At 41.6% G+C, this 21,193-nt stretch overlaps 1 protein-coding gene across 6 annotated transcripts in view; it reads left to right on the top strand.

The window, feature by feature from the left end:
* The window catches only part of HECW1 (HECT, C2 and WW domain containing E3 ubiquitin protein ligase 1), a 271,752-nt gene that overhangs the window by 212,258 nt on the left and 38,301 nt on the right, over window positions 1-21,193 (top strand). For all 6 annotated transcript variants that reach the window (XM_075418577.1, XM_075418574.1, XM_075418578.1 and 3 more), the window contains 10 exons: window positions 423-544; window positions 3,321-3,506; window positions 4,106-4,240; window positions 10,384-10,489; window positions 10,677-10,773; window positions 12,745-12,828; window positions 13,855-13,964; window positions 16,113-16,233; window positions 17,810-17,923; window positions 20,693-20,845. In XM_075418577.1, the coding sequence (XP_075274692.1) occupies window positions 423-544; window positions 3,321-3,506; window positions 4,106-4,240; window positions 10,384-10,489; window positions 10,677-10,773; window positions 12,745-12,828; window positions 13,855-13,964; window positions 16,113-16,233; window positions 17,810-17,923; window positions 20,693-20,845 (1,228 nt within the window). The remainder of the gene's footprint in view (window positions 1-422; window positions 545-3,320; window positions 3,507-4,105; window positions 4,241-10,383; window positions 10,490-10,676; window positions 10,774-12,744; window positions 12,829-13,854; window positions 13,965-16,112; window positions 16,234-17,809; window positions 17,924-20,692; window positions 20,846-21,193) is intronic.

Genomic DNA, 21,193 nt, shown 5'->3' with positions numbered 1-21,193 from the left:
AATGCTTTCTACTGGTGAACCCCTCAGGCTGGATTGGGAAATCGGATCTCTCTAAAATCAGCAGTGGGGGGAACCAGTCAGGACCTGGGTGACAGTACTGAACCAAAGCATCAGCCGCTAAAAAATGTTGCGGTCAGGTTGATGTTTAGAGACAGCGGGAGATATGACACAGAGTTTTACAACATGCAGTACCAAAAAGCGTCCAGCTCCTGCCCTGTTACTGTAAGCACTGCACCACTAGCTGTGAGGACAACATCTAGCAGTTTGCCAGCAGGCTTCTCCTGGAAATGCCAGGAAGGTAGGTGCACTGGGCAGAGTGGTGGCGTTTTTTATACTGTCACTTTTGCAGCTATTCAGTAAAAGTTAAATAATAGACTGTGTTTGCCACTACATAAGATTTTGTTGCACTTTTTTTTTTCTAGAGATCAGGAGGGAAGGTTCCCTTTCTCCTGTGAATTCTCAAAAAATCACCTTGTTGCTGCAGTCTCCAGCTGTGAAGTTCATCACCAATCCCGAGTTCTTCACTGTGCTGCATGCAAACTATGTGAGTAATTATGATTTGCTCTCTCACTACTGATTTCTGAATGAAAACGCTGCACCCCAGGCCTTCGGGGAGAACGCACAGTGAATTTGACTTGCATGACTCGGGGCTCAGTTGTCCTTGCTGAGCGTCAGACCGGGTTGGGGACAGTATGGGCAGGCTGTTCCAAGCAGACTTTTGCTGCGTTTCTGCCTCGCCCAAGGAATTCCCTGGTACAGAGAAGCTCATTAATGTTATCCTTCCAGAATAAGCAGGAAACCTTGGCTTCGGCTTGTTTGATTCTGTTGTCTGTTGCTGCAAGGTGTGAGGTGGTTGCCTTTTGAACCATGCTCCTGAGAAATCTTACTTGGGTACTACTAAGTCTCAGTGAAACAGAGGGGGGAAAAATTATGAACTCCTGTAGTTCACGCTGCCAAGAAGCACGTGGGCATAATGCAGTGAAAGAAATACTAACTGGAGTCAGTGTAGCTATTTTGGAAAAACAAGAATGGAAATGGATTTTCAAAAATTTGCATAACTTTTTCTTGAAAACCTGATGTGGCATGGAAAAAATGTAATGATAGGTCAACCAGGAGGAAGCAGATAGGGAAATCTCACAAGCAGATGCAGTCCTAGTTTTTGATGTCTTGAATGTAGTAGTTCAGCTAGGCATCAATACAGGACTGCTGAATATTTAGAAAATCGTCCATTTCTGGGCTTTTCATTTGAAAGGAAAAGAAATTAGAACACTTCAGGAGTTGCCTCAGCATGGGTCTTTAGCTAACTACAGACATCAAGTTTTGGCTGTGGTGCTTTGCGGGTTGAAGGCAGCTGTCCATCTCCAAGCATCTGCCAGAGGTTATTGCCCATGAAATCCAGCAGACGAAGGGATATATTAACTCATCTGATCTTACCTGAACTACGTTATGGAGCGCACGGAATTTCTTCTATCGACAGGATGATATACGATGATTTATAGCTGGGAGCAATATAATTTTAAGTCAGCATAGCTGTCTGCGAAGTAAGCAACTGATTCCATAGTGGTGTAAGGAACAGCTCACAAAAGACTGGATCCCAGTGTTGTTTCTCACTGAAATAAAAAAAGCCAAGAGAGGCCTTCAGTTTGAGCTTATAAAGTTGTCTCTATATGAGAGCCAGAATAATCTATTGAAACATCTGTCAAATGGTCGTACAGATTCCACTTGTACAGAAATAATGGCCCGCATAGCTTTTGGCTTAACATGGTTGTAATATTTTAACCACAAGCCCCTATTAAAATTTCAAGCTACTAATTATGCCAGTGAAGTTGGAATTGGAAAATATTATCCAGCAGTTAGAATTAAAAGGGAAACGTTCTCATTTTTCAGATATTTTATTTCCATGGAGGGATAAAACTTCTTTACATTTTGTGTTTCCCTAGTGCAGCTGAGAGATACACGGACAGCCATTGATCACACATTAGATCAGAATACAGCTTCTGTTATGGAGTAATCTGGAATCTTAGCAATTTGTGACTGTGAAGCTTTCCTGGGTCGTAACCAGGTCATATCTTCAGGGCAGAGAGCATATCTCTGTGATTTCATAACATATACCAATCCTTACCGTAATTAGGGACCCTGTGCTGCGAGGGAGTATTCTCTTCTCAGCCCTACCACCATCATAAATCCTTTCATAATAAAGATAATACTCATAAATGTTTTATTGCATTGTAGGGGTTAAAATGCATTAGAAATGACACAGAAATTGAGAATTCAGAACTGCGGGTCAGATTTTCTGGACAGAGGGCTCACTTCACTGGAGACGCGAGTCCTCCAGTGATCATTTATTACTGTATTGAGCAATTAAGTCTTTTGGGTTGACCAGCAGAACCAATGCACTCATTTTCTCTTCTAGTGAAATGCTCAGAAGGGTTGCAGATTTCTGTAAAGTTTTCTACCCTGTCTTGAGGAGCTTTTTTCCTGAAGTAAAAGATCCCAAGAGCAGCCTGTGGATGAGAAAAAGTGTTGCCACCACAAGTGTATTTTGTGGTGCTCTATCATTGAATACACTGTGGCGACAAATATAGATCGCCTTGGCCCCTGTTCTGCAGCCAGATCAGCACTCGCTCAGATCTGCATCAGGGCATGTTCCTCTGAGAGGTTTATTTAATGCCCCTTGTGAGATACACCTAGCTGCCTGGGGGCTGGCGTTCGTCTGACTCATGAAAACATCTCCATCTGACATGGTTTGTAGTCATTGCAGAAACAAATACTCAGTTGCAGGAAACGATTCATATTTTCCAAAAACAGACAGTTGAAAGTGTTTCTGTCCTCTGGCTATAAACTGACCATAAATAAGGTAGCACACTTAAGTGTAGACACCTGCACTGCAGTCCTCTTAAGTTCATGAAGAGTCCTATCACATGCACCTTGATTTGAGTTACAGCATAAATACATCTTCGCAGCTGTCTTGGCATCTCTCTGGCACCATCCGGTCACACAAGCAGGGTTTGTTAGTCAATGAAAGCAATGAAATGGGTGCAGCTACGTGCATCTTGTGTGTGGTGTTTTAGCTGAGCATGTTATTGGAGTGTTTAGGCAGACAGTTTACGCACAAGCTCACTGTGCACATGTGGGATGTTTTACTTTCTGGATTATATTTCTTTCTTTTAGGTGTTCATATAAAGTAGTTAATGAGATGGAAATAGTTCTTGACTCAAACAGGGTTTGTTTCAGTTCTTTGGGCATATGTCCTATGAAATAACAGAATACATTGTTTTGACATCAGAACTAGTTTTCCTCTCTTCTGTTTTCCATCTCAGAGTGCCTATCGAGTCTTCACTAACAGTACTTGCTTGAAGCATATGGTTCTGAAGATCCGTAGAGATGCTCGTAATTTTGAGCGCTATCAGCACAACAGAGACCTGGTAAACTTTATCAACATGTTTGCTGATACCCGACTGGAGCTTCCTCGCGGCTGGGAGATAAAAACTGACCAGCAGGGAAAGGTAAGAGTGCCATCAAAACCAATCCCTTGTTTAACACAGCACATCAGGCTGCTTGATCCTAAAGGATCCTTCCTCTTGACTCAAAATTGGTGCAGGTTTAGGTTAAACAATACAAGTATCAAGAAGAGTTATTTTAGAAGCAGAAAAAACCCCCAAGAATAGATGTTTTTGAAGCATAGTGGTGATGCTCTAGCTTTCTGCGGAATATCATAGTCAAGGCAGCATTGGACTAACGAAAAAGTTTAAGCCAGAGTTTAGATCTGTCAACACTACAAAATTTGGCTTAGTGTCTCTGCCTCTGATGAAGCTTTTCTGAGTGACTTCCCTAGCAGTGTTCCCTAGTAATATTATTCTCTTCTGTCTTGTTTACATCATGGCCATTGCACGGGATTTTGACCTGTGTAGCTCCAGGTATTTTCTAAGGGCTATTCTACCTTCGACTAAGAAAGTGCTGTCGTTTGCAGATCTCTTCCATGGACTGTACCTAAACAGGGTATTTCTGACACACGACTGCCAGTAGTTTTCACTTTATGATCCCACAATACTGTCACAGTGTTGGCAACCTTTTTACAAAAAAACGCTGTTCCTGTGTGTTTCAGTCTTTCTTCGTTGACCACAATAGCCGTGCCACCACCTTCATAGATCCCAGGATCCCACTGCAGAACGGTCGACTCCCTAATCACCTGACACACAGGCAACATCTTCAGCGACTTCGCAGCTACAGCGCTGGAGAGGTAACAATGCTAGTAGCAACACAGTTCTTTTTGACAGCAGTCTTCTGTAAAATTAAAAGCACTTCTCATCTTTGAAATGCATTTAAAAAGACTATCCTGGGGATTTTTTCTTCCAGAGGAAATAACGGATTTTTTTCTTTGAGGCGTTTATCTCAGAGCTTTGCTGGTAATGAAGGTTTATATTTTGATTTTTTCAGAATGTAATAATAAGCAAGTAAAACTAAATAGCTGAAGTGAAATGGTGACAAAATAGTTTGTAAAACAAGAGTCCGTATTTGACATCCCAGTCTTCCTTTAGTAAAGTGAAGTCATTCATTATTTTTATAGCCTGATACATCAGCAGCCTCATATGTTTCTTCATTCCTCACCGTGTCACTGCTCTGAACAGATATACTCCCTGGCAGGTGTGGTAACGTATGTTGAGGTTTGCTTCCCTAGCTTTCAGTCACACTAAGCATCTTCCCTGTGTGTCATGGTGATGTTTTTTATCACTGAGGGGCACGGGCAGGATTAATAGAAATATAAATCCTGGGTTTGCATTGTGGATTTAAGGAGGAAAAAGTACCAGCAATCAGATGCTTCATATAGCAAATCCATAGAGTTTAAGATTTGTAAAGGTTGAAGCTGAGTGGGAGCAGAGATGAATCATGGCCAAAGGATCTTCCTTTTCCAGACAAACATCTGGCGAAATGCTTGTGGAATTAACATTAAAATTTATTGCAGCAGGATCAGTCTGAACACCTCTCACTGCCAAGTGGGGCTGGGACCGGGAGCTGACTAGGGTGTGAGGTCAGTACTTCAGGACCAACAGCACACCAGTCATTAGTAGCTTGGGTAGGTTTTCCCGATCGTGGGTGAATATGGCAACATATTTTCTGAAGATAGAAGTGTATCAATGGATCTGAGTCATATCTTCCCACTAGCTATAGTAACTTCCCTCTGCCAACAGTCTGCAGTTTAGTGTTGCTGTTGTGATGCTGTGTCACCTGGGGCTTGCTTACAAATTCACAATTTCGGGGACAGAAACACCACTGAGCAACTCAGATGAGCTAGCACAAAAAATAGATGTGGTTTTGCAAGTGCTGGGAAGGCTAGCAAAGAACGATTTGCAATAAACCCAAAATATCAAGTGCAGGGAAGGGAGTGAAAACCGTTGAATACTTTAGAGTAATGATTCTCTGGAGAAATTGTGAACTGTTCGTCGCGGTCAGCGATTTGGCGTGACAAGCCAATGGAACGAGGCCTTCTGTATAGGGAGCCATCAGGGCTGGCTCCCTCTCGCAGTCTTGGTGGCCCGGTTCCCACAGTGCTTCTGCACTCTTGCCGTAGTCAGTAGCTTCCCACTGGAAGTATGTGCTGCTCTGCTGGAAGGACTCCCACTGATTTCCAAGGACTTTGGATCGGTGCCTAAAAGCACACCATTTACAAGGAAAAGATTCAACCCTTTGCAACTCAGTCCATTTATTAAGTTGCCTGTTCCATGCCATTTCTTCCAAGTATATTTGGATGTGCTTTTGTCCTCTAAATCATGTCTGTAGGAACACCCTCTGGGGCTTTGTCCTGGCCATGCGTTGGCTGTTTGCAGTCCAGCTGGTCTCTTTGCTGAGCAGGTGGTGTGGCCTCTGGACTCTGTCACCGGGACGGTTTGAAGGACCAAGAAAGACAACCAGCAGCTTTGAACATTGTGTACAGATGTCAAATGAGTCTGAAGGAGAGCAGAACAGTGCAGCTTCAGTCGTGATTGCTTGTGGGTGCCAGAGAGAGGATATAGGCGAGAGCTAAGGTAATGAGAGGCAAAACTCTAGCCCCTACCTTGGTGCACGCACCTGGCATCCTGCCCAGGGTGTTGTATGGACTTCCCAGGAATTTTGTGATGTGGCATGATCAGTGGAGGAAAGAGCAGACAAAAATCATAGGCAGATGAGCCCAAAGTGCAGAAAAAAGAAATACCCCAGCTTCACACACTTAGCAATGACCCTTAGCTTGAGTCACTGTGAAGAAGTGATTATGGTTCTAAGAAATTGTGATCTCAGTACTCAACAGTGGACCATAAAGCAAATGTAATGTCTGGAATTCTTGGAAAATTAGTAAAGATCTGTTTAATATAGGAGAGGACATGCGTTAGAAGAACTCAGTTTTGGTAGTAAAAGCCAAACTAAGTCAATTAAAATAAGGCAGGGTTGAAATTCAGGGAGAATAATTAACCATAGGAACTAATGATTATGTGGGTGTTGGGTCTCCTTTTTTTCATACTTTTAGTGCAAAAGCCAGTTTTGTCCTGGTGACCAACAAGTTTCTAAGCCCCATGGCCAGGGATGCTCCAGTGAATAGGTTGTGGTGTTGAAGTAAAAACTATGCTCTCCTGCCCTCCCTTCCACGATATCCATGAGTCTTCTAAATCCTTTGGCTCATCAAAATGCAGCCTTGATTCCTGCCTAATAATCTGTAGTGTTGAACAGCATATCTTGCAATACTAATAAAGAATTGATTAGTATTTCAAATGTACTTATAAAACTCCCTCATGACATTGGAACATAGAAATACGCTTTCTCAAATATGGCAGTTTTCTTTGCTTTATGACACTTAAAATTCTTTCTCAGTAGACAATAGACATTGCAATTGCACAGCTTCTGTATAAGGCTGGCTGTTGCTTCCAAGTACTTTTATTCAAGGCCTGCTCCAACTATTAACAGGCCAAGCAGAGAGATTAAAACTGTTCTTTTTCCCTTAATCTGTATAGGGTGGGCTGTTTTCTAAAAAAAGCCTGTGCATGTAATAGCACTCCATTGCCCTCTTCCTAGAAAGAAAGCATCTACTTCATGAATTACTCTAATATTTATGCTTTTGTTCACGTTGAAATACTCTAATAAATGATCTCTGTAAAAACTTTTGCTGTCCATCTGAGCAGATTCCTGATACTAAATGGTATTATACATTTGACAAAAATGCTTCAGAATCTTTAGTAAGCACTTATTTAAGGGTATCTATCTTTTGCAGGAAGAAAGTGATTGATGCTACTCTTGGTTACCTGATTTTTGAAAGGAAAGTTCAGGTAGCTGTAGTGGCCATCAGTAAGTAAATCTGGGTCACCAAGTGCTTAATTTCCTTCTGCCACTGCTGTAAACAGAACAGGTCAGAGGCACTTTCCATCCCCTCTAAGGGACTTTCTGTCTGCGGTGGAAATCAACACGTCTGATTACAGGGTAGAGATTTTTAAAGACAGAAAGAAGCAGGCATTCATAATGGAGAGGCAAGAGTTTCTGGTTAGCAAGAAAAGCAGAGGAGGTGCTGAGATACAGCAGGGTATAAATCTCCTTACTGACCCAAACTGCAACAAGCAAGCAGCAGGACTCAAACAGGCAGAAGCCCCTCAAATCCAGCGGTGATGTAAAACCCAGGAAAGATGATATATCATTGAAAGGCTTCCGTGATAGTTTGGACTCTTTGCTTTGGTTGCAACATCCCAGGACCAATTGCAAGGCTGTTAAACCCTGCCATGAATCTGTCAGATTACCCTGCACTAGATGAACCAGGTCACTAAATCGTTAGAGGGGTCACTTTTTTTGTTTTTAATTAGAGAATAATGTGCTAATCTAAATTAAGTGATTCAATTAGAAAGTCAAAGCAGCCAAGGGGATTGTGATTAAACACTGAATTGGAGCAATCAATTCTACTGGATTAGCTAAAAGATTGGTAAGAGGAGTGTTAGCAAAAGGGAAGTCAGTTAGACAGCTGGGAGTTTTCCTGTTGTGTTGCCAGAGAAAAATTGTTTAGAGGTGTAAATGCATAAAGACCGTGATCTAAACACAGGCATTAGTGATGCCTAATGATGGTGATGAAGTACAGCACCACAAAGTGTGCCATTTATTATGTTAATGTGTGTACAGGGTTGGATTTTTACAATCCAGATTACTTTAGCTGTTAAACCAGAACTGGGAAGATGGGAAGGGGGGAGTGAAAGTTTCTCTTCACAGGTCTTAGCTGCATTTCCTTTCAGAATTCCTGCTTTATGAGAAATACGTTCAGGCACACAACTCAGCAGCACTGGAAAGCTAACCAAAAGAAAAAAAGAAAAAAAAAAAAATCAGGTGCAATGAGCAAGGGGAGGATCCAGCCCCAGGCTCGGCAGAAGTACCATGAAGTTCCCAAGTGAAGAACAAATACCAGCTGGTGCTAATTTCTGTGGGAGATGGGTGTTTAACTCCTCTGTCACTCTGCTCTTTCCCCCTTCCTATCTTCTGGTCAGTAAATGCATAGCAACAAGGGTGCAGGATTTGTCTTTGTCAAGGATGAGTCAGAGACCACCCTCCAAAACCAAGCTCACTCACCATCCACACTCCCATGCATGTCTGTTCTACAAGGAGCTGGGGAATAGGCATCCTCACCTGATCTCCAGAGCTCCCTGGAAGTGGAGAAGTTGAGCACAACACCATGCCTTAGCGCTGTCTCACACGTCCTCGCTAATATAACTGTTCGCAGGCTGCTGGTGTAATCTTGACCATGCTACTCACAGGCAACCCAAGAAACGGCTGTTCCCAGAAGGGCTCCATGCCCACTGTGGTAATGGGTTGCAGGACACCTCTTGCACCTAAGCTTCCTCCTTCTTCCATAGCATAGAGTGAATGCCATAAAGGCCGTTTGGTGCCTGTCAGGGTGGACGCCTGGGTCACAGAGCGAAAGCTGCCTAAGCCTGAGCTGAACTTGCAGTGTCAGTTGGCCCATGGGGGTGTGAGAAGGAGACAAAGGCAGAAGATACAGCACAGAGGGACTTGTGTCTTAGAAAGGCTTTGGGGCAAGACTTAGAGAGCAAGCCAGTCAGAACAGAAAGAGTAGACCTCAAATCTGTTGCTTGGCAGGGTTGGAGGAGGAATTTGAGAGGAGAGACGGCTAGTTTTAAAGCCAAGATTTTCATTGCACTTATGCAATTTTTGACAAAAAGGTAGATGATGTTAAAATTGCATTAGTCCCGGTGGCATTAGTTGCTGCTGCAATTAGTGAATTGTGTGTGACCTGCTTGAAAGTTCTTCCTGTTTTTAAAGGTGAGAAGGCTTGGACCAAGGTTAGCACATCAGTCCATTGAATGCTGCGGGCTTGACTGTTCTCCCTGACAGTGGAATAACTCTCTTGTAATCAGCAGATGCATACCAATATAAAGTGGGTGCAAGTGAAATCATAACTGAATGATGGAGCACAGCATTTACTGTACACTTTCACAGCAGTTTTGTGTTTTCAGTTACAGTATATTTAATTGGAATCATTAAGATTTTTCGTTGTTTAACCTTTGTATTGACACGTATCAAGTGCTTTGACTGGTTTCTTGTTACATATAAATATTTTTATGCTTTATGTGCTCCAGAGGCAGCTTGCCAGTCACATTTAGCTTCTCAGATTTCATTTATATCCAGTTGGAAGACCTGACATTTGGCTGTACCACTGAAAGTGGATTGGCACAACTTGCTTGGATGCAGAGCTAAGCCTTTAAAATATTGGAGTAGGGGCAATTTCTTCCCAAAGTGGTTGCCAAGTACTACAGTTTGTGCAGCGAGAAAGGAGCAGCCATGAGCCCAGTACAATGGCAATTGGAATTCTTACTCACCTTGCCCTGATACAGGGTGTCCTTGCACTCATTTTGTAGCGATGTTCCTCTGTTGGCTTCACCATGGCCACATTGTGGAGAAAGACGTATGCAAGAGGGGAGTTCCCTTGAGCTTGCACAAGTCTACAAACAGTTACACAGCAAGCCATGGCTTACTGAAGACGGATTGTCACACCTTGTTGTATGGCTTGTAGTATCCTTGTATCTAAGTGTTTTCCCATCTTTTAATGTGTCTTCCTTCTCAAAGTGATTTAATTCACTACACACTGTGTTTAGGACAGTGGTATTCTTGACGTTCCACAGTTAAGTAGGAGTGATAAATTTCCTTCTTACTACTCTTCTTATCAACTCTTCAGATTATGTTCTTTTTTAATGTATACAATTCAACTTCTATTTCTGGTTATGCAAGTTAAGCAGACTTTGTCGCTCAATCAGCATCATGGGCCATTCATGAAAGTCACAGAAATAAAGATGAGAAACCTTTTTGTTCACTGGTGTGCTGCTGATGGTCGGTTTGTCCATCTTCCCTTTTCCTCTGATGTTGTAGGCCTCCGAAGTCTCTCGAAACAGAGGAGTTACACTGTTGGCCAGACCAGGCAATAGTCTTGTAACAGCTATTCGAAACCAGCACCATCATGAGACTTTACCTCTGGGTAAGCCAAGTTTCTCTTTCTTTTCAAAGCAGATGCTGTTTAGAATCTCTGGTCAACCACATGCACTGCTTCGTGTTGCCCTGTGACTCGCTAGCAGTGCGGTCAGTCTGCCCCTGCACAGTCACGGTGATGTGACCGGGCCCCCTCAGTGGCAAATAAAGCCTCTGTATTTGTTTTCCTTTTCCAGCTTACAATGACAAGATTGTTGCGTTTCTACGCCAGCCCAACATTTTTGAGATGCTGCAGGAGCGTCAGCCGAGCTTGGCCAGAAACCATGCACTCAGGTAGCGCTTTTTTCCAGACTGCTGAAACCAAGTTCCAGGAAGGACTACTTGTAGTGGGGGAAAAACAAATTCTAGTAACTGTAGTACAAAAGATGATCTTGGGCCTCGTATGGAACTGTCCCTATTGAAAAGTAGGTGTGGCCCACCAGAATCTGTGTGGTTACTATAGTTACTTTCCAAAGATACCCAAGAAGTAAGAACAACCAAAATAACTCTGGGCAAATAGTGACATATCTGTTTTCAACTCTAAGCATTGCTAAATAGTGGAAGCTCTGTCTTCATCTACAATTATCTCTTTGCTTTTCAGAACATAGTGTTAAAATTGTGTTTTGATGGAAGTCAGCAGCAAAGCCCCTGTAACTTCAGCAGAATCAGGATTTTACCTCATGGTTGGATTTACACCTGTGCCATGGGCATAGTGACCATAGATTTTGTAAAGCAATAGGAACATTGAAGTAGATTGTACTCCTGTCTTTAATCTTTCTCACTTGTGACTTAACGGTTGTCCTTTCCAAAGTAATTAAATGGTATCTTTCTTTTTCTTATTCCCATTCCTTTCCTATGAGGTTTAAAAAAAAAAAAAAGCAAAAGCCAGTACAATTTAAACTCATTCTAATGCCAAAGGTTAAATTAGTTGTTTTGGCCAGGAACCTGAGCTGGTGTTAGTCAGCCTCAGCAATGCCAGTGTGCACCAGCTAAGAGCTTGATCACAGATTTAGCTTGTACAGTGCAGTAAAATGTGTGGCTGGGGGACTGGCAAAGAAGGGAAGGACCTTCAAGTTTCTGCTGATAGCCTTACTGACTCATCATGTGAGGGCCAGAGAAAGAGTTCTTTGGGTGTAAGGATTAGACTTCCTTCCTGGAGGAATTAATATGCTGAAATAAAATGAGGGAGACAGAATGAAAAATGCTCCTAGTATTCAAGATGTACATTTCTGTAACTGAGAATTTTTTATCTTCATCATCAAATTATTGCCAGGCTTTTTTCTTCCTCAGCTGTAATTTGAATTCTCATTTCTCAGAGAACAGATGATGCTTTTATCTCATTTTGAGTAGAGAACAAAATTGACTAGTGATAGGGACTAGACGGCTTAGCCAGTGCATAACAAGATTTGTAACAGGATATTGAGCCGTTTGCCTCCAGGTCATAGCTTTGATTATAGCTTAGGTCAGGAGTGATCCCAAGCTGCTCTCTAATGCTCATGCAGCAGGTTTTAAGCAAACTTCTAGGAGACAAATGTCTCTTACAAGGCATGGTTCTGCAGTGCATTGCAGCCCCACACAGCAAGGTACGAAAGCATATCCTTGACTTGGGGTAGAATCTTTTGACTTGATAGTAGAATAGTTATTCTTGGACGCTGTAATGCTTTAGAAACACACTGACAGATGTAGATCTGTATCTTCCATGGATCCTAATCTGTTGATAGGATCCTATCCTATGTTTCCAACTCTTATTAGCATTCATTTAAACAACAAAATGTATGATTTGACACATGTGCTCTATAACCTCTGTGTGATCAATTAATATCAAGTATATGTTAGTGTTATTTGCCAGACAGAACCCACGGAGGTAAAGGAAGTGGTTATTACGTGAAATTCTGTTAACGAAAGGTGGTGTATTAGTTGTAGCCTTAAACAAAAAGTCTGCTTGTCAGTGACCTTAGCTATAGTACTACACATGAGCTTGGAGGACTAAGAATCATTCTGTTTTCTAAAATGTGGTATAAAATCTCTTGCTTTTGGATCAGGAAACTGAGTGATACAAATAGATTCTTTTTTGCAAGTGTGTTAGTGAGGTTAGAGAATTAATCAGACAATTAAGATGTTTGCAATTCTATAAGGAGAGAAACGGGAACTGGCAATATACCAAAAAATAACAATTATATGCATATTTCATGCCTTGATAATGGCATGTTTTCTTCCTTTATATTTTTCTTTATTCTCTTGTCAATAGTATCATTTATGTTTTAGGGAGAAGATCCATTACATTCGGACAGAGGGTACACATGGGCTTGAGAAGTTGTCCTGTGATGCAGATTTAGTAATTCTGCTGAGGTAATCAATTTGGTCAAAAAGATAACATCGTTACTTACAGTACTGGAGAATCTGGCTGGCTCTTTCTCAGCATAATTGAACAGATTTTGTTAAATCTTCCGGGTCATTTGTAATTAGAATGGGATTCATTGTTACTGATACTTACCCAAAATAATTCAGCCAGAGTCTATCTGTCAACTCTTATTTCCTGGAAGGCAGCCTCCATCAGTGCAGTAAACTCAATCCCCACCTCAGTCAGTATAACTGTTACTGTCAAGTAGCAGATAAAAAAGAATCAGGTCAAAATGTTTCCTTTTAATGGAAAAATCCTTATTTCCTTTTTTTTTTCCCTCTAAAGAGGAAAAAACTTGTCTCAGTACAAGTAAACATGGTAACTGCTCATTAAATTGCTAGTTTTACTGCAGCAGTGCTCCCCACACATGCAGGGCCACATCACGCTAATGAAACCTCGATGTACGGTGCAGTGAGCATTGTTTGGGTAATATAGATAAGGCTGTAATTTTTAATAAGACCATTTGGTTTAGCAAAGATATGGCCTTATTTTATTGTCTTGGTCTTACGTGGAAAACGTTGCATTACCGGGGTTCTTTGGTATGCTACATAGTACTGCCTAATGCAAGAAGTTTACAACTTATTCCCATAAACTCATCTGAATGGTGAAAGAGCTGAGTTATATGAAAGTATATGACCCAAGAAAAACAACCTGGAAGACAGATGTTTGTATCTTTGCTTCTCACTTCTAATGTATTGAAGCTGTCCCTATTTCCTACATAGCCTCAGATCTTTACTCTCTATTGGTAGATTGAGGCACTGTGTTAGCATGAAAAGTCTAATAAAATTCTTTTTTTTTGTTCTTTGTTACTGGTGACCATGCCTGATTTGGGAAACCTGTGGATTTTATGAATCCATGAGTTCAGAGATGTACCCAAACTTATGACCAAAGCAGACTTGTACCATACTGCACATTTACGTTCCTTCATGTGATGAATGCAAACCAAACTTCTCCCTATCACTTTTTCCATGCAGCCTTTTTGAAGAGGATATTATGTCTTACATACCACTGCAGGCTGCCTTCCATCCGGGTTACAGTTTCTCTCCTCGCTGCTCACCCTGTTCATCGCCCCAGAATTCTCCAGGTAAGGAGATGGAAAAAATGATACAAAATCTTACATTTGTGGTATTACTCCTAATAAATATAAAGGGGCAGATTCAGAGCCAGAGTAAGCTGTCAGCCTGCTAATTCCAGTGCCCCCTCCGAATCTGACCCCAGCTGCTTTTTTGTCTGATCATTTGCCATTGCTGTTATGTATCTGTTGAAATGTTAACAGTAGCTGAAACAGAGATGAAAAATTGCCCATGAGGAAGAGAAGATATTTTCCTGAATTTTGTATAGTTGGGAAGGCTTAGGATAAGAGAATGGTGCACTCCAAACATAACTCTCTGATATGGGAGCACATTCATGTTATGTTTGAGGAGCAACATCCAAATCAAAGGTGTATTGCAATACTTTAGTACTCCTGTGAAGTTCATCTCCTCCGGTCTGTGTTCCAAAGACTTGCCTTCTTCCCAAGACTCATCTGTTTTAAGACCCGAGGGAATCGTCTTGATCATGTAGTCTGACCTCCCGTGTTGAGCCCATTAACTTAGGTTTGACGGGAAACATGTTTTCCAGAAAGGCATGCTGTCTGAGGAGGTTATTTCCAGCTGTGGTATGTCTCTGTAGTTATTGTTTATGCTATAGAAATTTGAGAAGCTAATGTCTCCCTTTTGCCAAGATATACAACCCCCACCGCAGTCTCACTGCATGGCTGTGTCCAGTGGCCATTTTGAGAGAATCGACAGAAATGCAATCTGAAGAAATCCGCTTTTGGCTGAGCTTTTTAAACATTCATTTAAATTATCTGGTTTCAAACAAAATTCATGGACAAGAGACATTCAAATCTGAGGTGGCTGTGGAAAATTGGAAGGGTTTTTGATGTGAAGAAGTTAAATGCTGAATCCTTGTCTATAGGAGGACAGTGTTTTGTCAGAATGTCCTGTTTTTATTAATGAGTTATAACACAATTGTTAATACAGTTCCCCTACTCTACATCAGGACAAATCATAAACGAGTCTCCTGTAAGACAAAAATCTAATTATTTGGTGACAATGTGACTTAAGAGAATGTTAAAAGAATTGCACTGGTCTTTACCTGTTCTTGTGAAAACACAAGAAGGGCAAATACTAATTTCTGGCAACATACTGTCTGCTTGCTTATTTCTGCCACTGGTTACATAGCCCATGAGAACACATGTTCTTTTATGTTGGGGGGGAAATATCAGAAGAAAAGTGTCGCAAAGGATTCTTTTTGCACTGCATGGAAATATGCTTTTTTGTTTTACCATCAGTGACAATTAGTAATGTCCTTCCCTCTTGGCAACCATGATTCTGATATTTTTTTTTCCTTCCTGTGGAGGGTCTTCTGCCAGATTTTTCATAAAAGGGCTTGTTTTCATTGTCTTCAGTAATGCGATAGGGAAATGGGATTTCATGGATCCATTCTTTGACCCTTTATGATATGGCACTTATTTGTACAAAAGGACTAATCAGCTACTCTGAGAATGCAGACTTCAAAACAAAACAGGTCCCAAATTGCTAAAAAAAAAAAAATCGCTGTGTGTATGAATCATAATAGGAAACTGAAGCATTTCTTGCTGACAGAAATCCTACTCGATTCCACAAAGGGGTTTTGTGTTGAAAGCTGGAAGTGTTTAATATATGGTCAGATTAACTCAGGGAAACCCGATTCCAAGCTAGGGTGCTAAGCTCCAGTGAGAAGCGTTGCTTTCAGCTCCAGAGGTTTAATCCTGCCAAGTAAGGAGGCCTCCTATTCAATGCAGAGGAGAGAGATCACTTAAAAGTGCAAAAGGGAAAGAAAACCTAAATACCAGTGACTGTGAGTGGCAGTTAGGCATGTCAGTCTTTCTCAGGCCTTGCTGATCCTTGGCTTTCCATTCGGATCAATCACAGTTACAGGCTGAGGAAACATGAAAGCACACACAAGGTGAGCTTAACAATTCTTTTAGTGAACAAGATACAGCCCCTGGAAGTCATCACAATCACTGAATTATAGGAACTTACAACTCCGTTAATGCCAGGTAGAGCAAAAATAATACTGAGTGCACAGTCTACCTCTGAAGTTCCTAATGTGTTTGTTAGCCAGTTCGGTCTGGAAACATCAGCTGCATGATATGGAAAAATTTAAAGCCCCTTGCACTTTAGGATGCTGTTCATTTTCCCACCAGGACTGCAGCGAGCAAGTGCAAGAGCGCCTTCCCCATACAGGAGGGACTTTGAAGCCAAGCTGCGCAATTTCTATCGAAAACTTGAAGCCAAAGGGTATGGGCAAGGTCCAGGTAAAATTAAGTGAGTATTATGACAAGTCACTCAATCTAACATGGTGTAGCTTTGTCTTTTATCATTATCCATGAACGAAGACAGCGATAGCGAGTGGAAAACACACTGGAGATTGTATTTTGTACGAGATAAGGTCTTAATATATCCTGCAAAAGAGTGACCTTCAAGAGGCTTTTGTGTGGAAGTTCTATTTCTTATAGATTTGTATTCTCTTAGACTCCTATCCCTACCTGTTTAACGGGAATGTTGGTATTCCTACCTATGATTTGTCAGTAGGAAAATCATCCATTTGGGCAAACCTCCACCGGATATTATTAGCAGCTACAGTGCTGTAATGATGGAGTGACTCCAAACCGTTTGGGTCTACATATCAGTATAACTCAGGACCAGAGTATGGCCCTACAGAAGTTAGCCTGTACATGCAGGTGTAACTTTCAATAGTTCTTTGTGTTGGTAGCCCTCCTGGATTTGACCTAAAGAGATTTCTGCCTCTCTTCATGTGTTTTGGGGATCTCTGTAACTTGGTTGTGGAGTTTGCTTTCCAGGCATCTTTTTAGTTGGCTTGTGAGTCTGTACCTACTTGTGCTTGATTGAGTTATCCAGCTTGGGCGAAGGATTGTATGTTTCTAAGGTATTTCCTGGGCATCTGGTTGAGTTTATGCATCAGGCTGCCTTCCTACCAAATCACATCTGTTGTGGGGGGGGGGGAAAGTATAAAACCAAGCAATTTATTCCAGGCAAACGTGATCATCAAAATATTCTTACAGAGCTGGGGACTCCTAGCCATTGGTTATCCCTTTTAGTGTCCTGCTAAGTGGGTCCAAGGCAGGCATGAAATACATTTCCGAAGGTCTGTCTTAAAATGTCCATAAAGGTATGAACAAGATGGATTTCTTGCACAGGTGGTGTTTAAATGTACTGTTCATTAAGTTGTTTTAGAGGTTGGCAGGGGAGTGAGAGGTGAGGGTGGTGAAACACTGGACCAGGCTGCCCAGAGAAGCTCTGGCTGCCCCCCCTCCCTGGAAGTGTTTAAGGCCAGGCTGGATGAAGCTCTGAGCAACCTGGTCTAGTGGAAGATGTCCCTGCTCATGGCAGGGGGGTTGGAACCAGATAATTTTTAAGGTCCCTTCCAACCCAAACCATTTTATGATTCTATTGTATAAACAGAGGCTGGTACTCCCTTTGCTTACCCTGTTACAGAAGCAGTAATTCCATGGACGTTCACTGGATTAAATCCAGGAAGACTTTGGGGCTAATCCCAGAAAGCTGTGACCTCATATATGCAGCCCCCTCTACCATATAAATTTGTACATAAAAGGTGTTACAGAGAGTCTTAGCAATAGAGCAACACTTTGAACCTAATCACAGCATTGTGCAGGAGTTCACTGTTGAGGCAGATAAAGAGCCTCATGAAACAACTCACTGAAAAACCGTAGTGGTCAAGTAGGATGTGCACCAGTGGATGCAACTTTATTAAGCTCTCTGAGAATGAATGTCTCTCTTTACCAGCTCTTGTTTACCTTTAGCCTCACAGGCTCACGCGAGACTCGATCATTAGATCTCTATTTCTGACCTCCCTTTGCAGGTTAATTATACGACGTGACCACTTGCTGGAAGGCACCTTCAACCAGGTAATGGCATATTCACGCAAGGAGCTCCAGCGGAACAAACTCTACGTCACGTTTGTTGGCGAGGAAGGGTAGGGAACCACGAAATGTTATCAGCTTTTAAGTGGCTGTTGTGTTGCAAAACATTGACGGAGTTGACTAAGGCTGAGCCTGTCTTGTTATGTAATGTTTCTTTGGTTTTGTTTTACCTCCAAGTGATTCATCTTAATCAGCTCAAACATTTGTTAAAAATAACAATAGCAATAATGCTTCATTTTCTTATAGCACCTTCCATCTAGATGGCTCAGTGACAATTTAAGAGGTTAAATCTAATGTCATCTTGTTGCCGTAGGTATTTTGACTGGCTGGAAGGCAAACTGAATCTACAGGCCCATGTTTACACACCAAATCAGTCTCAGGACTATAATTAGAGACCAGACCTTTATCCCCTTTGTCACTCTAACTCTTCAAAATGGATCTGGTTTTGCTTCAAAAATTTTTGCTTTGCGTGACATCTAATGATCATTGGTTATCTGTACGTGGACTTCTTGTTTCTGGCTGAAGTCAGAAACATGAATGCTGTTCGGTCCTTACAGTTTAATTCACCCAATTGGAAGCTGAAAGTAACAGAAGTCTCTTGGGAAGGCCTTTTCTCAGGAGACTTTCTGCCAGCGTTACAAATCCATGAGCTATTCTTGTATGATTAAAGCCAGGCCCTGACGTTTTGTTTTCAAATCTAAACAACCTGTTAAATCACCCTGGCTCACCTCAAGAACTACCTTGTAATTGAGGCTTAATCTACGTGCCTTTATAATGGAAAGATCATTGTGCACATTTCCAGTGTTCCGTATAACAAAGGCTTGAAATGGTATTTCAATAGTTTTGCATATAAAGTTTCTTTTTTTTAAAAAAAAAACAACACACGCACAAAAAAAATAGTATTTCAGTTCCAAAGGTACCAGAACAGTAAGGCTCTGGGGCAGCTCTTGACAGGCCACCATGCAGTTGCTGGACGTGCCAAGTGATGAGCTTCTGCTGAGCTGAGTTTGTCTGGGGACGTGTTAGGTCCAGGGGAAAACAAAAGTCACCAACCTCAAAGAGAGTCACTCAATGACCTCAGTATTGGGGGTTTACTTAACTCTTACTTTTTATACTCCATGGATTCAGCGTTATTTAAGACGTCGTCTTTCACAGTTGGTTTTGCCTCTGGCTTGCAAGGAAAGCATAAACATGCAGCATACCTCAGTTTGCATTTTTGCGATAGTGTTCTAGTATGCTAACACTGGCCAAAGTCACGTTGTTTTCCCCACGTCTCTAATAACTTGTACTGTGTGAGGCACTGTGTCCTCAGGAGAAATTACAAAGCAATTTGATTTGCAAATTCATTCATTCTTCACCAATTCATTTGCATCTGAAGATACATTTCTCAGAGGTTTGAGCTGTTTAATGCTAATATAGGTTCTACTGGAGGAATTTCAATATACCAGTTCCCTGCTGAAAAGAGGAGTTGATGCTGCATGGTCACATGATGCTGTATGAGCACACCGTCCCACATATTTGAAAGCTAGCATGACATTGAAAATGAACTGCGAAGGCTTTATGATGAGTGACTGTGTTGCCCAGAAATGCAATACCTAGTCTCTCCTTGGAGGTTTTTGAGTATAGACAGGTGGTGTTTGTAGTTCTTTACTCCAGCCATCATCAGGCTTAGCCCAGTATTTTCATGTCCGTTGAACCAGATCTGTTACATGGTTAGCACTAGTGGTTCGTGTGTTGTGGCTTTAATCTCGCTGCATGATCCTAAATCTAAAGCTGCTCAAAGAGAAAAGTACTGAATCTCCACATGTAAAACAAAGGAGGATGGCCCATCCTGCCCTTTATCACCTTTCTAGTTGCACAAATCAATCATATACAGAGCGTTCTGATCTAGCTGCAGAGTTTTCCACTTACTTTACATTTGTTAAGTAGGAGTACTGTTCACCTCAGAAAATCTTTTTGGCACATGTGATGTACAGCTACAAATCATTTGTTCATATTGCTACACGTAGATTTATTTTAGATTGACAAATCTACCTACTGTTATTAGAGGATGATTTGTTTTTAATAAATCCATCACAGTTGGAGTTAATGCACTTGGGAAACTTTTTTGGTTGGGTTTTTTTTTTTCAGGTTGAGATAATTGGAAACAGTTTGATTTAAAAGTTTTTAAAAAAATAGTGACTATAGAGCAAATTTATTCAACAGCAAAGCACAGCTTAATGTGTACCACGTGTATGTGAAACTATCAGAAAAGTGGAAGAGCTTGCGTGGAACAACTGAGGAATCACCATTCTATCCTCAGAGACACAATGCTGTTGGGACTTGATCTTGTTCAGCATTGACCTTTAAGTTATATGTATAGCTAAGAAAGCATCCTTGGGGCTAGATTGTGTCTTTGGTTGCATCTTTGTGTAGGAGACTAAGAGCAATTTCTGCTTCTGTCTGGTCTGTGAACCCAGGTGTCCACAGGCAGTTCAAACCCACTCACTAAAACCTAGCCCTCTGCTAGCCAGCCAGCTAAGGCAAGGCTGAGCTTTGTACCTCCAATTTACTAAGCCTTTGGAATCAAAGAAAAGAAACTATTTGAGGCATGTGTCCGAGTTATGGTTCCTCCCAGATCAACCTGGATGCTGGTGAAGCTTCAGTATCATGGCTTGTTTAGGGCTCACAGTCGGGTTTTGAGAGGAGAGATACACCATGTTAGAAACACTTGACTGTACAGGGGTGGGTGTTCGATAGCAGCCAATGTAGGAAAAACCCAGGAAATTCACTCAAATAGGAATGAGCCTCATTTTATCTTTTTTTTACATTTTCCTCTCTAGGTTGGATTACAGTGGGCCCTCCCGAGAATTCTTCTTCCTTCTGTCTCAGGAGCTCTTCAATCCCTATTATGGGCTGTTTGAGTATTCAGCCAACGACACGTACACTGTACAGATCAGCCCCATGTCTGCCTTCGTTGAAAATCACCTGGAATGGTAAGGATGTTTTATGCAGAACTGAACAATCCTTTTAGAGCAGTACACAAATGGAAATGCAAAACACAAAAGCTGTCACTTGAGACTAGACTACATACAAATATCATTGCTTCTACTGGGAAGAAGTGGGAAGTAGGTTGGGAGAAGGAAGAGAACGGAGTGAGTGTAAATACAATAACAGGCTCTGGAAAAGGAGTTGTGATGAGGTGAGGTACTACTATTAAAATGTCCCCTTTGCATTACTTGGGACTTGATGTTTGCGTACTTCGGTGTGAATGCAAAAAGGACACAGAGACGAGCTCTGTTTAATCCAGGCTTCCTCTCCTTGGTCCCTTGCTAAAAGTAGCA

This window comes from Opisthocomus hoazin, chromosome 4, assembly GCF_030867145.1.
Source record: "Opisthocomus hoazin isolate bOpiHoa1 chromosome 4, bOpiHoa1.hap1, whole genome shotgun sequence".
NCBI lineage: Eukaryota > Metazoa > Chordata > Aves > Opisthocomiformes > Opisthocomidae > Opisthocomus > Opisthocomus hoazin.
This window is presented reverse-complemented; position numbering and strand designations above follow the sequence as displayed.